A 15,503-nucleotide genomic window follows, 5' to 3' on the forward strand; every position below is an offset into this window, starting at 1 on the left:
TTTTTTTTTGGCCACGCGGCTCGCACGATCTTAGTTCCCCAGTTCCCCCACCAAGGATGGAACCCGTGCCCCCTGCAGTGGAAGCGCGGGAGCCCTAACCACTGGACCACCAGGGAATTCCCTGTTGTATTTTTTTAGATTTCACATATAAGTGATATCATACTTTTCTTGACTCTTGATATTCTTTCTATGATGGTATTGCCTTTTAGAGAAAAGATAGAGTGCTGTAATAAAAGTAACAAATAACAATAAATAAAAAATAATAAAACCAGCACATAAATAAAAGTAACAATAACACAATGCTATTGAATCACAATGGAAAGACAAATTAATTCTGATTGGGAAGAGGAAGACATTGGAGGAGGTAACATTTGCGCTAACCCTGAGGAAGTTAAACCCACGGAAAATTAGGGTGAGTTAGAACATAAGCACAGTGCCTGGCACATATTAAAGGCTCAATAAATGTTTACTAAATAAACTATTTATGTAAATAGTGTCTCCAATCAGCTCTGCGTTTGGGGGAAGATACATCTGGCAACAGAATAAAGAGTGGATTAGAGAGCAGGGGGCCTTTAGAAAGGGAGGCCAGTTAGTGGGTTCTAGTACTAATCGTGACTACAGGGAATGAAAGGCTGATTTAGCACCGTGGCTGTGGTCATGGAAAGGAGGACACGACTGTGAGAAACACAACAGAAGTAGAGCTGATAGGATTCTCAGGGTGAGAGAGACGGAGGAATCGAAGATGACTTTGAGGTTTGGAGTCTGGGTGACTGAGAGGGTGATGATACCATTAACTGAGATACAGAACACAGGAAGAGAAGCAGATTCAGGGGAAGATGAGGAGTTTGAAGCCAGTATTGTTGTTCCTTCATTTCCAGAATCTACTTCTAAGTCAGACCCCCTCACCAGTCACAATGGGGACCCAGCTCTCGCAACAGCTAAGGGTGGCTATTCTGGTTTGGGTAAGGTCAGAGGAAAGATAGCTATAGATGTGCCCATGGGAGCCAAGACTGCAATTTCCATCCAGCCAAGACAGTAGAGCTTTGATAGTGGTTTCAGGGTGACTGAACCAAGGAAGGAGCATAGCATAGGATGGAGGGAGGTTCAGACCCTCCACTATATGGGATAAAATAATTTAGATGAGAAGGTGGCCGGGAACAGGGGTGGTGATGAGCAGATCCTTCCCAGGATCTAGGTAGTCTGAGGCTTCTTGGGTCTGTGACAATATTGGATACCCAGCTTTAGTCTCTACTTAACACCACATTACAGTGGTGGTGTTACTTCTACAGATTAGATTAACACCTTATCTCCCAGAGGATTTAGCCTGTGTCATAGCACACATTCACCACACCCTCCGTAAAGCTCTGGCTTCTAAGGTTCTTTCCACCGGAAGTTATGACAGAAGGAAATGTGTGGGTGGGGAGGGGTAGTGGGTAAGGGGCCCAGGTTCCTGACACAGTCTACACCCAGGGAACGAAGAGTAAGCGCCATGTTGAAGCCACCATTGCCACTCAGATCCCTCTTATTCCTGCAGCTGCCTCTGCTGGGGGTGGGGCTGAAGCCAAAGGTCCTCATGCCCAATGGGAATGAAGACATCACAGCTGGTGGGAAACCTGGGACTGGAGGAGGTTGGTGAGAAGGGGAGCTGTGGGAAGGGGTCCTACTGAATTCTGGAACCTGCCACTGGACATTAGAAGGATGCGGGCAGAGTTTTAAGTGTACCATGGGGAGGGCAAGGGGAAGGGTTCCCTGCCTCACGCTGCTTTTTCTGACCATCGTGTCTTCTCTTCCCCTCCCCCACTTCATTTTCTCCCCAACCTAGACTTCTTCCTGACCTCTACACCCCCTGGGACCCTCAGTGTTTCCACTCTGCCCCTCCCAAAGGTTCAGTGTTTTGTGTTCAATGTCGAGTACATGAATTGCACCTGGAACAGCAGCTCTGAGCCCCAGCCCACCAACCTGACTCTGCATTATGGGTATGAGAAGGGGAGAGGGGATCGCACGGGGGAGGAAGAGGAGGTGGGCTAGATGTGAGAGACCGCGTGGGGGCCAAGAGTATCCCAGGCTCCCCACTGTTTTCTCGTAAGGGGTAAGTCGTAAGTCAGTTCAGAGGAGCTGAGGCTGGGCTGTGGAAATCCGGAGTACCCAAGTTTACCCCACTGTTCTTCTTCCTTGAAATCTTTCTCTAGGTACAAGAACTTTAATGATGATGATAAACTCCAAGAGTGTGGCCTCTATCTATTCTCTGAAGGGATCACTTCTGGCTGTTGGTTTGGAAAAAAGGAGATCCATCTCTACCAAACATTTGTTGTCCAGCTCCAGGACCCACGGGAACACAGGAGGCAGCCCGAACAGTTGCTAAAACTGCAGGATCTGGGTAATTTGGAAAGGAGGGTCAAAGTATATTGTGGGGTATTGAGGAAAGGGGTATATAAACTAGTGTTCTTTCACCATAAGGGTACTTCGGCAGAAAAGAGGCGAGGAATAGAATGGGGAAGGGAGGAGGGCTCAGGCACACTACCTTCAGGATCCTGACTTGTCTAGGCCAGGGGAATGACCACACACGCACACATATCTCCAGTGATCCCCTGGGCTCCGGAGAACCTGACACTTCGCAACCTGAGTGAATTCCAGCTAGAACTGAGCTGGAGCAACAGACACTTGGACCATTGTTTGGAGCACCTGGTGCAGTACCGGAGTGACCGGGACCATAGCTGGACTGTGAGTGCGTGGGGATGGCAGCTCAGGCTGAGCAAGTGGGGATGAAGGATTCAATTAGCCAATAGGAAAGTTTGATCCCCAGCTCCTGTTCTGTGCCTCCCAGTTCCCCTGCCCACCTTCCACCCTCCTCTGACTCCTTTCCCTCTCATCACCCGTGAGTTTTCCTCAAGGTTTCCCTACCCATGCTCTTCCCAAAGCCAGAAAGGCAAGTAAACAAAAGCGAGCCTTTAAGGAGGCATTAAATTCTAGGCAGTGAGGGGAGCAGTGTGGCTTAAGTAGTCAAGAGAGGAGGGAGAAACTGGGAAGAACCAGAAGATGACCTGGGGTGGGGGTGGGGGGCAGCAGTTTCCATTCTCCCTTCTTTTATAGACACCCATCTTTCCCTCACCCTCTTTCTCCTCAAGGAACAAGCCGTGGGTCACAGACATAGCTTCTCTCTGCCTAGCGTGGATGCACAGAAATTCTACACGTTCCGTGTTCGAAGCCGCTATAACCCACTCTGTGGAAGCGCTCAGCATTGGAGTGACTGGAGCTGCCCCATCCACTGGGGCAGCAATACTTCAAAGGGTAAAATGGGCCTAATACATCACCCCGACCCATGAGCCCAGGAACCTTTCTAGCACCACTGTCTTTTGCCCTACCTCCCTACCCCTAAGCCCCCAAACTTGGTGGCTCATCTCCCCTCCTTGTTCAACTCCAACCCCCAGGAAGCAGGATTTTTCTGTGTAGGGTTGGATCAGTGTGTTGTTACAGTAGGGGTGTGGATTGGGAAGGAGGCTGAGGGGGTCCTCAAAGGGGATACAGAATGTATAAAATTTCCCTGCAGCATTCCCGGAAAGCCTGCATGGTAAAGATGGCTTTGGAATCAGGCAAATCTAGGGTTTAAACCTGCCTCTGCCACTTCCTACGTCTTTGACCTTGGGCACATCACTCACCTCTTTGATTCTGTTTCCTCATCTGTAAAATGGAGATAATAATTGCTCCCCGCCCCGCTCAGGAGTTATGAGGATTAAGTATACAGATAGCGTTTAGCACAGTGTCTGGCACCAAGTTGGGGCTCTAAATGTTGGCACGTAGTAGGGGCACTACAAATGTTCGGTCTCCTTTCCTTTCCTCTTTTCCATAGAGAATCCTGAGAATCCTGAGACTCCTTCGTTGTTTGCACAGAAAACTGTGCTGATCCCCCTTGTCTCCATGGCATTCATCGTGATCCTCATCTGTTTGTACTGCTGGCTGGAACGGTGAGAATTCGGAATCCCAGAAAAATGAGGTGGGGGCTGGGAGTAGGGGAAGAGGGTTATTACCGGGTCTCCAGGACTAGAGGGCGGGACAGTAAGGAATGAGGGATCACCCAAGTGGGCATGGTGATGGAAGGAAGATGCAGGCGCAGACAACACAGAATCACTTCATTCCATGTGGGAGAACTGCGAGAAGGGTAATAAATGAGCGTAACCGATGTGTTCCTGCTCCCTCTTTCTCCCCACTCAGGACGATGCCCCGAATTCCTACCCTCAAGAACCTAGAGGATCTGGTTACTGAATACCACGGGAACTTTTCGGTGAGAACATTGTCATAGGCAGACTGCAGTCTGTCAATGGCCAACTGCCTGCCAGCTAGACAGACAGAGCATGGGGGGCAGAGGGGAGGGGAGGGAGGCCTGCGCTAACAGGATGTGGCCGACCAGTTGGGGGGTGGGCTAGACGCAGAGAGACACCCAGAAGAACTGATCCTAGATTGGTTGAGGCAGATGGAAACAGTGGTATTGAGGGCCCGGGAGTGTGTGTGTCCCTTCTGTAATCACAGTGGTTGCAGATCTTGGGAGAGTTCCCCTGGCACAGAGCCTGGGTCTTTTGCTTCCTGCTTCTAACTGAGCCCTGACCTGGAGATATCTGTCTTTAGGCCTGGAGTGGTGTGTCTAAGGGACTGGCAGAAAGTCTGCAGCCAGACTACAGTGAACGGCTCTGCCACGTCAGTGAGATCCCCCCAAAAGGAGGGGAAGGGCCTGGGGGCTCCCCCTGCAGCCAGCACAGCCCCTACTGGGCTCCTCCATGTTACACCCTGAAACCTGAGCCCTGACACCCTGACAGAACCCCAGGGCCCTGCAGCCCTAAATTTTACTAACTTGCCCTCATCCAACCAACCTGGGTCCAGTGCTCACCTCGCCCCCCTGTGGCTGATTTTGAATTTTGTGCCCCCTATAACTGCCTTCTCATTCAATATCTCCTACTTGAGAATTGCCCCTTTGCCCTGTCCATGTTTCTCATCTCCCCCAGCCCAGCCCTTCCTCCTCACAGCATTGCTTCTGCTGTCCCTCCCTCCCTCCCCCTTTCCATCTACCCTTCAACTGTTCCAGGAATGAATGAGAAATAAAAGTTCTGTTGATAATCATCAAGGAAGTCTGCTGTTGTGGGGGTGGGGAGCAAGGGAAACGTGGGGTGCAATGCGAGTGGGAGGCATGGTGCCGAGGGGAGGAAAGAGGCGCGGTGGACTCATGCCGCGGAGGCAGCGGCACTACAGACTCACTCGAAAAGAGTGCTGTTCCAGAAACGGACTTTTCTCTAGGTGTCCTACACTCCTTCTAAGGGCCAGTTTAGAGTTAGATTTACCATGCTGCCCCCATTTTCTTTTGTTGCTGTTGTTGACCCCATTTTAACAAATCTTTTATAGACCCCACCCAGGTTCTTCTCTCCTTAGCCTTACCTCACCTTCTGTCACACATACCACTTCTGACCTCATAATCCCTCAGCTGCAGCCTCAGGCCCCACCCCTAGGGATGCTGCTTATCCACAGCTGCCCATAGCTCTCTCCTGTTTGCCCAGTCTGGAACTCCTCAGCCAATTTAATGCATCTTCCTCTCCAGTCCCCCGACCTTATGGGCCCACTTGGCCCCCCAAGGCCTCTAGAACACCCTCCTTCTGCCATGACTTATTAAGACTCTCTGAAGAGTGAGAAGATCTTCAGAGCATGTTCATCTTTATCAAACATGGAGGTGAGGGGTATCACAGAGCTGGAGTCTATGTGTAGGGTTGGGGATGTTGGAGGGCAGTGGAGATCACAGAGATGGTATAACTGAGGAAGGACCACATGCCCCGTGTGCCATCTCTTCTCAGATAATCAACAGTTTCTGGCCAATACTAATTGTTCTGTCCTCCTGTTGCTGCATTATGTCCATCATGAAGTGGGGTTGCCTAAAACAGGTGAGAAGTGTGGGGAGGGGACTCATGGCCAAGGGTCAGAAGTAGCAGGGTCATCTCTAGCCCTCAAGTCCTCCTCCTGGCAAGAAGAGAGCTCCTTGAATCCCGACAGCTTCCTCCAACACGTTCTGAATAGGATCACTGGCCTCTTTTGCTCCCTCTCTCCCTCCTTAGCTGCCCCAGTTATCCTGTGGTCTCCCTCCAGACACCATCGATTTGTGTGATGCAATGGGGACGATGCAGCTGTTTTTCCTGATGAAGACCCTTGGGGACTATGCCAACAAATTCCTTACAGCTCGAAACACCTACTACATTTGTAGGGTGGAGCATGAGTTAGCAGGTAGCGGCTTGGGAGCATTCCCCAGAGATAGAGTAAGGCCCCAAAGATGGACTGTGGACTTGGTCCTTCAAATAGGGCCCCTCAACCAGATCCAAATTGACCGTCTCTAGTCAGCCTAAGGAAGGGCACTGCCTCTATGACATTGGTTAGGTTAGCACATTCTATGCACCGCTCCCCACCCCTCCCCTGACCTGACCTAGGGATGGGCCAGAGGGGAGAAAAGAAGGTACACCAGCTCAAGGTAGTGTTGAGTGTTAGGGTCCTGAAATCTTGGTCTTTGGAAGGGTGGAGGCTGGGTGACGGGGGCTGGGGATCGTGCACTGCCATGTTCACAGGAACTGGACTTGAGAATGTCTACAGAGCTTTTGTGCCCCTCCTGAAGAACCCAGAACCCAAGCTAATTGGTAAGGAGCATGATGGAGGAAGAAGGCACATGGAGGGTACTGTATAACGGTGAGTGATGGAGAATATAGGGTGGGGCTGGTGTAGTCCATCAGGTAGGATCACAAGATCCTAGGAAAAGGGGAATAGGGTCTAGGGCCACTTCAGAAGGGATGTTTAGCTCAAACCAGGTGCAGTGTGCCTGTGTCACTCATCCCTCCTCGCTGTTTCTCAGCCATCTCCTCAGTACATCTCCCTATCCCCACCACATCAGTCCCATCTTTCCCTTCACCTTTCGCTCTTGGAGTCTTGGTGTCCCGATTGCCACTGAAAAGAGCAAAGCTTAGGCACCTTCAGGTCACTCCTCAGCCTAGCTTTAGGCCCGGTTACTCCAAGTGATCATTTGAATGATGGGAGGGACAGGATGGGAAGGGAAGGTCTCCAGTCCTCAGAGGTGAGGGTGCCTTTTCCTGGTTCCTAGATGCCTTGCATACACAATGTGACCTCCTGCAGAGGGGTAAAATGAAAATGCGTAGAAGATAAGAAGCCAAGAAAGTCGCTCCAGTTCACTCCAGTCGGTGAAACTCCCAGTAAGACTTCCCAAACATGGTCTGTCCCAGCAACCTCCTTTCCCCGCCAGTCTACCGAAGGCTCCTCCACCGTGGCCCTCTGGGATGAATTTCCTTTCCAAATCTAACATCCATGCCCAAGACCTGCCTCTCACCTCTTTTGTCCTGCCTTCGGCCCTAGTTTGTAAAAAGCTTCCCTGCAGGGGCCTCTTTCTCTTACTGACCCTATCCTTTTCCAGTCCAAATCATCAGGACACTCAGATGAAGAGGGGACCACTCGCAGTGGTCCACTCTTTAAGGCCAGAGCGAACTTTATCCGTAGTAGGGATAAAAATTGCTAACAAAATAGTGACCAAGTGAGAGCAGCAATACTAGGTATGAAATTACTGGCATTTAATGTGAGGTTCCTTTTTTCAAGAAAGACTTCTTCTCCCAATATCTGCACCAAGGCTTAAGTCTGCGCCAGGCATTGTGGAGGCTCTCAGGGTGGGTAGGAGCAGCGAGGGCGAGCACATGGGTGGGGGGTGAGGAAAGACAGCGAAGTCTAGCACAATGAGCCTTTGAGGGACAGAGTGGGGGGTGGGGTCTTCTCCAACCAGACTACCTCCCCCTGGGAGGCCTATCACAGCCCGCCTACTCCTGCTGGGGTTAGGTGACGGATGGGCATCTTCCCTCCCCCCACCACACTCCACCAAGTCCCCGTCTGAAATTCCCCCACCCCCCACCAGTCTGCCTCTGGGCAGTCCCTACCTCCCCCTCCGATATCCGCGGGGAACAGCGAGGCAGCAGAAACCAGAGCTGGTTATAGGCATTTATTGAATTTATTCATTTATTGATTTGACACACTTCCCCACTCCAATCTAGCACATGATACAATCTGGGTAGGCCAGGCGCTGACACAGGAAATGATGGGAACCCACAGCAGGGGCGGGGGAGGGGACAATGCAAAGGGGACTGGGGGAGGGGCTGCTTTGGGGGCTAGGGTGGAGAAGGAGCCCCAGATGGCCTTTCCTAGCAGGTGCTAGTAAACCTGATCCACATTCCCCTCCATCCCTGCTCATTTCCCAGACCCTCAGCCAAGCTCCCCAGCTCCCCTTTCCCTGTTCCGCCCCTCCCCCTGCCTGCTACTGCACACACTTCCACATAACCCCTGCAGTCAGGCAAGGGGAAGAAGGGCAGGGACAGCTGTCTGGGGCCTTGAACAGGGAGGTCTCTGTGCCTAACTTTATCACCCTAAATCCTTCCCTCCTTCACTTCTCCCCCCTCCCACCCCCTTCCAAGGCCACAGACTCATTCCTGGCCCTCAACGCACTCTCCCACCACAGCACGAACCCACAGGGGGTCACAGGAGAGTGTGACTGTGCCCCAACACCACACACTCCCAGGCACAAGGTGACAGAGTGAGGGGACCTGGCTTAGGGAAACTCCAAGCTAGTTCCGTGTAGGCCGTGTTTTACAGCTGGTCCTCACGGGAGCTCTTCCCCTTGCCCCCTGCTCTCTGCTGACCTGGGGTTCTCTCCCCTACTTCCCCCATGTTTCCCGGAGTAATGTCTGTAGTGTTTGCATCAGGTCACTAGGACAAAGCCTTCAGAAAGAAAAAAGCATTCTCCCCATCACTAGCACCTTGCCACTGTTAAAAATCTCTATATTTGTGTTTATATTTCTTTAAAAGTTTATAAAAAGCCTTTCTGTTATCTGTAGCCTTCCAAGGGCGATTTGGCCTGGTGAGCCACTCCAGGCTTCAGACCTTGGCCCTTCCAGCTCCCCATTACCACCCCCGCACAATCCCACACCACTGGCACAAGGGGCCACTGCATAAAAATCCCAGGCTCAACCCAGCCTGGACCAGCTCAGATAAGACTCTACAAAATATCCTGCTCCCGAAGGCAGGGGTAAGGCCACTGGTGACTTCACATTTCCAACAGTACTGCCCGCCCCTGCTACAAAACCTATGGGGTGGGAATGGCATGGGGGGCCTGAGGATGGCTCCTGAGAGGGGGGCCTTACCCCCTAATTGGCACAGTGAGAATAAACCCTCTCCCTTTCCCCCTCCCCTTCCCCTCCCCACCCCCAGCTTTATAATTTCCTCAACACCCAGGTGAGCAGACCCTACCCTAGCTCTAAAGCAGGGTCCCAAATTCCCAGGGAGGGGTCAAGGGTAAAGAGTGGATATGGGCACGCCTGGCTCCGTCTCTGAAGCAGGGAATAAAGCTGCCAGCCAATGGCTCAGGGATCTGTGGGAAGAGAAAACGGAGGACAACGTAAGAGGCTCCTCTGGGGCATGACAACTTTCCACCCTCAAGATCCACACCAAGGAAAACAGAGACGGCCCCTTCCCCACCTCTCCCATGCTACCTTGTAGGGGTGAGCACTGCTGAGGAGCCTGGAGGTCCCATCTGGAAACTATGCCACTCTAACATGACATCGTCCCTCCAATTCCCCGGGACCTCCAGCTACCCCTTGTTCTACCTCTCCTTTGCTCAATCACAGGACTAGCTGGACACCTAGGAGGAGGTATAGGTTGTGAGATGCTACCGTGATTCGGAGGTGCCGTACCTGGCTCAAAGTTGAAGTCCAGTCCTTCGCCCCCATCCATGAGGTCATTGATGATGTTATCCATGTCACACTCCAGATTCTCCATGTACATATCAAGATCGAGATCCTGAGGCATTCGGTCATGGCTTGGAGCTTCAGTAGGAGGCGTGAGCACAGGAGCCCCCAGGGGCTTGGGGATGGGAGCACCCGCCATGACTGGAGGCGGTGCTGGTGCTATCATCGGAAGGGTGGGAACCAGACCGCTGGGGCCTGGAGCCTCTAGGGGTTTAGGACACAGGCCACCCCCTGTGCCTAGCTTACTGGAGGAAGGTATCCCCCCCAGCAACAGAAGTGTCGGAGCCTGGGACAGAATGGGATCTACCTGGGTCATGAGGACATCAGCAGGAGGTGGTGGCGTATCAGAGGTGAGCAGGGCCTCCAGGGACTGGGAGCTTGAGAAGCACCCTTCTCCTGCTGACAGGGGCCCCTCTGCTGGGCTGAAGAGGGAGGTGCTGTAGGTGTGTAAAGGGCCTGAAACCCCAGGATGCTGCAAAGAGAAGCCAGTGAGGCCGCTCCGAGACAGCAGGGAATGGGGAGATGTGAGATTGAGCCCATCTAACAGCTCCAGATCTTCTTTTAGGGTGGGAGGGACACCCCCAGCATAGCTGCTGGCCGAGGCTGGCATTTCCTCTTCCGCCAGCACCTCAGGCTCTGGCCTCCTGGGGGAGGGCCGGGTGCTGACAGTGCTAGCATTCGAACTGCTTCGCGGACGGAAGGTGCTCCACACATCAGCTTCCTCGCGGTTTCGAGAGCAAGGGCTGCCTGACCACTTGGCAAAGTGGCCAACAGGGCTCCTCGGAGTGGCACCTTCGGGCGGAGCTGGCAGCACAGCTGGTTTCTTCCTGGGGGCCTTGCTGCGGCCCCGGAGCAGCTTGCTGCTGCTATCCATGGAGGCTGCCCGGCGGCGGGGCGCCTTGCCACTCTTGCCTCCCTCTGGATTCAGCATCCACCAAGAGCTCTTGCCGGTAGCCTCGTTGTGAACCTTGATGAACTTGCTGTGCAGGGACAGGTTGTGGCGGATCGAGTTCTGGAGGGGGCAGAGGCAACAGGAAAGGGAGGTCAGCGGCCGGCAGTGCAGTCTAAAAGGACGCTGGGATGCAGCGGGGGCATTCCTGGAGAGGCAAAGCTAGTTAAATCCAGGGGGAAAAGAGGCAAAGGTAGGGGTGGGGGATGGTGGCAGGGGATGAGACCACACACAGTTCCCACCCGAGCAATGAGCTACTCAGAGGGCACCGTGCCCCCCTCCCCGCCCCCCCCCAAGAGCTCACAGCGCTCTACGCCTCCCAAGTCTCTGGTGGCTGTCTCGGGCTTGTGGGCGTTGGGAAGACGCACTCCTGGTTCAGCAAGAACTAGGCTCAAGTGGGAAAGAGCGTTCCACAGCTCCACCCCTTTCCTTGAGTGCAGGCTTGGGTGGAATTTACAGGACAGTGGCGCAACAGCAGCCCAGGACAGACCCACCCTGTCCTGAGCCAGTCCTCTGAACTGGCTCCACTCTGTACAGGGCATTTGGGCCCCGGCTCTCTATAGGATTGGCAGATTCCTTTTTTCTGATTTCTCCCAATTCCTGGACACACACCCTCAAGTACATTCAGGCCAGGCTTCTCCCTGTGCCTCAAATACACCAGGCCCATCCCTCCCCTCCCTCCCTCCTTCTCCCGGGGAAGGATCTCCCCTCTCTAAATTCTACTAGCTTGTCAAGATCAAGCTGAAGTCCTCTCTCTTTTCTAAAGTGGTTGCTTGACTTCTGCAGCCAAATTTCTTGTACAGCATTTTTCATCTGTTCCCCGCAAATTTCCCTAATCTATATTATGCTGTTTATGGTTTCAAGTAATTCGTCTTATCAAGTGTAAATGCCAGGACATGTTGTCCAAGTGGGCAGCCCCCAGCAGTGCCCCCCTCAGAGTGCCAATCTCCCAGTACATAATCAATATTTGTTGCCTGATCGGTGGGTGGCCCTCTGGTGACGGATGGTGAATCTCCCCTTGAGGCTCCGTCAGCTCTTGAGTGCCTTGAGTATTAGAAGCTCTGTTCTTCCTTCCTCCCTCGCTGCTGATATTCTGCTAGAGATAAGTTTTTTTCTCCAGGGGCCCAGGGAGCTGAGATTGGCAGCTTCTTGAGCCCCCAGAGCAGCTTATTTCTACTGGCTGCTCCAGGCTAGTTACACCATCCTTTTGTGTCCGCCCCACCCCACCCTCCAGGAACCTCCCTTTTCTTTCCTATCTCCTTTTCCTCACTCCTCCTCAGGAATGTGTGCATAGGATCTCCAACCTTAGGGGCATTTGACCTCCCACACAAAGGTCTTTAGTGTTTAGAAACTTGGGAGGAGGCCAGAAGGGCTTGGAGCAACTAGCAGGCTGAGGCTATGGACAGTCAGAAATCACTTCATGTGCTTCAGACTGATGCTCTAGATAAGGAGACCCTTTGCCTGGGGAAAGATGCTTAAGCAGCTTCTTGCTCCAGGGCTCTTTAGAAGTCATTGTCTGTAGTAATGGCATTCCAACTCCTCTGGCTGCGTTAGTGTTTTTGGTTCCTTCAAGGAATCACACTTGTCCATCCAGCCTGGGCTCTTAGTAACTGAGAACCACAGTGACTTTTGGCACTGTGATTCCCCACCCAGCCCCCCGCACCCCCTGCCTTTCCATCCTCTAACTCTGGGTCTACTGAGAAGGTTCATTCCTTTCCCTACTACTCAGTACCCACGAGTGCCATTTGTTCATCCCCTCTTCTTTAGGCCTTGGAACTAGTACATTGTACAGCCTCCTACCTGGAGAGGTCGGCTCCCTAGAAGTCTACCGTTCTAACCTGTTGGAAGGGGGGCGACTGCTAATTGCTCCCCCAGCCACCTAAATTAAGCCTTCTTGTTCTAGGTGAGTGCCGCCCCCTGGTGGAGTGGTAGTAACCTTGGCACATCACCAGGGAAGCCAGCTCAGTCTTGAGGTCTCCCCCTTGGAGTGGGGTGGGGGTGGGGACTGGCAGCTGAGGGCCTTGGAGGCCCCAGATTTGGCCTGATTTGGCTTTGCCATCATTCCATGGCAGCATGGATTAGCAGAAAGAGCATATGATTTATAGTTAGACCTGAGTTCAAGTCCTCATTGTATCGATTTTGGCGAGTTTCCTAACCTTTCTGTACCTTAGTTTCCTAATATGTAAAATGTGGAATCTCAGAATTGCTGTGAAGATAAATGAAATTAAAATTTTTAATTACTTTGTAAACTAAAAAACCCCCGTATACGTGTAAATTCTAAGGAGGGACTACACTACCGCAGCATAACTAACAACTCATGGTTATTTCTTCTACCCTGGAAAATGAACCTAAGGGAAAAGAAAAACAGCTGTGTAGGCTGGGTCCAAGGAGGGGAGCTCTGTATGAGCTGAGACTGTGGCGTGGCAGTCTACCCAGAAATAGTGCCAAGGGTCTCAGTCAGCTGTCCTGCTTTCTGTTCTGCCCAACCCCTAGGGATACTGCGGATCCGATCCCTTGATCTCTTATACCTAGGAGAAGACCCTCCTCTGCTCACTCAACCCTCTGTATTTCCTTGCATGCTGATCTCACCACCTATGGGGGCACAAGGCGTCAAAAGGAGTTAAAGCTCCCAAATCTTGTGATTAGAGTCCCATATTTCTCAGGACAAGCTTTCAGAGCATCTAGCAAGATCTTTCCTCGCAGTTTCCTCATGGAAGGCCAAGGGAACTCCCAACCTTGTGCTCTGAAGTCAGAGCCCTATCTATCTTTTCCGTGAATATTCCTCAACAGTAAATGAAAACTTCCCCCCACAACTTGGATAGCCCCTTACTAAGGAGAGTTTCTTGGCATTACATAGGGTAAACCGAGGCAGCCCCCCCTTTTTTCTTAGTGCATAAGATCTGCTACCTTACCACATGGATATCACTCTTTTTACCTTTCGCCACTTCACTCCATCTTCTTGGGTAGCAGAGTCCTAGAACAGTACTTCTACCCTGAGGTATTGGGAGGCAAGCAGGGAATCCAAGTGATCCCACAGGAATGGGAGAAAAGGTGTTGGGGTGGGAGGTGGGGGAGGAGGGAAGGCTAGGTTCCTGTGGGGAATCCACACAGTTCCTGCTGTACATAGGATAAAGACTTCTCTGTGGGGATAAGTGTTTGGGGCAGCCCAAGCCAAAGTGCTGGGAGTGTTGAGCAGTGAGCAGAGAATTCAATTTTCTCCAGGGCAAGGACAGTGTCTTATTCATCTGTGATCCTCCAGCATCAAGCACCCAGCGGCATATACTATGTCTTAAGTAAATGTTTGTCTAAATGACGACGGAAGGTGGACCTCTGGGCTAGGGGTGTAAAAGGGGCCCCAGAGTAAAGGTAAGGAGACTGGGGGGACCAGGAGCAGACGGGTATTGGGACGGAGGTAAGGGGGTCATAGTTACCTTCCATCCTGCTGAGCTGTTGCTGTCACCCTTGTCCTTGAAGTAGGGCACTGTGCGGACCATCCACTCATAGATCTGGGCGAGTGTCAGTCGCTTCTCGGGGGCGCTTTCAATGGCCTGGCTGATGAGTTCTGCATATGACTGATTTCCCCAGGCATTCCGGCGGGAGCCTCCCTTCCGAGGACCTGTTACGGCCCCCAGGATCCCAGGCTGGGGGCCCCCTGCCGGGTCAGGGAGCCGGGAGGGCAACAGGGTCGGCTGGGAGCGCCCCTCCGAGCGCCCCTCCGTGTGTACCTTCTCTCCCAGACCCGACTCCACCTCGGCCGGCTCGGACGGCTCGGGAGCGAGCTCTGGTCGGGGAAGGGGCCAGGTGCAGGAGCGGGGACGGCTCTGGGGTTCGAAGTCGGGATCGAGGTCTACGAGCGCGGCAGCCTCTCTGGCTGAATTCTCATTCACTGGATCCATACGTGGAGTTGGACCTCCGCCGCTCAGCGTTCAGAGGAGCCTGCCACAGTCCCTCGCGATGCCTCCCCCCAGGGGGGAAGCACCGAGGGCCAGGAGGCACATTCCTGCCAGTCCTCAGAAAGTCTCGAACTTCCCCCTCGCCCCTGGACGCTAGCCCCTAAGCTGTCCCTTGCACACAGTTAGTTCTCTGATCCTCTCCTCCACAACAGCCTGCAGCCTCGGAGCTCTTTCCGAGACACCACCTGTAACCTTCGCCTAGCGAAGGCACTTTTTCCCCAACCTCTCACTCAGCTTCCTGCTCTTTTAAACCTGAGGCACCGTATCCCCTCACAAATCGCGCTCCCATCACCGAACGTCTCTTTAGCCGCAGTTCCCTCCCCCTTTTAAGTTGCTGCCCCCCGGACACTCCTCCCGAATTTCCTCCACCCGGATCACTGCCCTCCCCCCCGCCCCGCTCCCCCGCGTCACTCGCCCCTCCCCTGACTCCCCCTCCCCCCGCCTCTTCCCTCCCCCCAACTCTTACTCGGGTCCACGTCCCCGTGGCCCCAGCCTCTTGAATTCCCGCACCAATCCCCCTATCAACCCCCCCCACCCCCCGCCCCCCGGGTTTCCCTTTTGTTTTGCTCCAAGCTGCGGCCCCCGCCTGACGTCTCTGTTTACCACTCGCCGGGGCAGCCATCTGCGCACGCGCCTGGAGAGCGGGTTGGGAAACAGAGTTCTCTAGTCGTGCCAGCCTGGTCGGGCTTGGGGACTACATCTCCCGTCCTACTTCGCGGCCAGGAGCCCGATCTGGGTGGCAGGAGAGCGGCGTGGCAGGATATAGAGAGGGGGAACCTTAATTAT

The 15,503-nt window shown here is 53.2% G+C and overlaps 3 protein-coding genes across 4 annotated transcripts; 2 read left to right on the top strand and 1 right to left on the bottom strand.

Moving 5' to 3' along the window:
* Nucleotides 1-1,456: 1,456 nt before the first annotated feature.
* On the top strand, nucleotides 1,457-5,107 carry IL2RG (interleukin 2 receptor subunit gamma). 2 transcript variants are annotated; one of them, XM_081221453.1, is made up of 8 exons: nucleotides 1,457-1,604; nucleotides 1,823-1,976; nucleotides 2,190-2,377; nucleotides 2,582-2,721; nucleotides 3,126-3,288; nucleotides 3,848-3,962; nucleotides 4,210-4,279; nucleotides 4,621-5,107. In XM_081221453.1, exons 1-8 carry the CDS (start codon nucleotides 1,490-1,492, stop codon nucleotides 4,795-4,797), a joined length of 1,122 nt encoding a protein of 373 aa, XP_081077579.1. In that variant the 5' UTR covers nucleotides 1,457-1,489; the 3' UTR covers nucleotides 4,798-5,107. The 2 variants fall into 2 exon arrangements, with proteins under 2 accessions (XP_081077579.1, XP_081077578.1); XM_081221452.1 differs by having other exon boundaries at nucleotides 1,474-1,628.
* A 578-nt stretch (nucleotides 5,108-5,685) lies between these two features.
* LOC308609386 (uncharacterized protein CXorf65 homolog) lies at nucleotides 5,686-8,013 on the top strand (the record flags this gene model as incomplete). Its single annotated transcript, XM_081223066.1, has 5 exons — nucleotides 5,686-5,710; nucleotides 5,832-5,918; nucleotides 6,121-6,255; nucleotides 6,591-6,659; nucleotides 7,949-8,013. The coding sequence occupies 5 exons, from the start codon at nucleotides 5,686-5,688 to the stop codon at nucleotides 8,011-8,013; spliced, it is 381 nt and encodes a 126-aa protein (XP_081079192.1).
* Nucleotide 8,014: 1 nt separating this feature from the next.
* Nucleotides 8,015-15,077, bottom strand: FOXO4 (forkhead box O4). Its single transcript, XM_081222626.1, has 3 exons — nucleotides 14,196-15,077; nucleotides 9,762-10,827; nucleotides 8,015-9,439 (listed from the first exon to the last, which is right to left on the bottom strand). Exons 1-3 carry the CDS (start codon nucleotides 14,658-14,660, stop codon nucleotides 9,432-9,434), a joined length of 1,539 nt encoding a protein of 512 aa, XP_081078752.1. The 5' UTR covers nucleotides 14,661-15,077; the 3' UTR covers nucleotides 8,015-9,431.
* Nucleotides 15,078-15,503: the final 426 nt, after the last annotated feature.

The sequence above is a fragment of the Mesoplodon bidens genome (genome assembly GCF_964165515.1).
Source record: "Mesoplodon bidens genome assembly, chromosome: X".
NCBI classification, from domain to species: Eukaryota; Metazoa; Chordata; class Mammalia; order Artiodactyla; family Ziphiidae; genus Mesoplodon; species Mesoplodon bidens.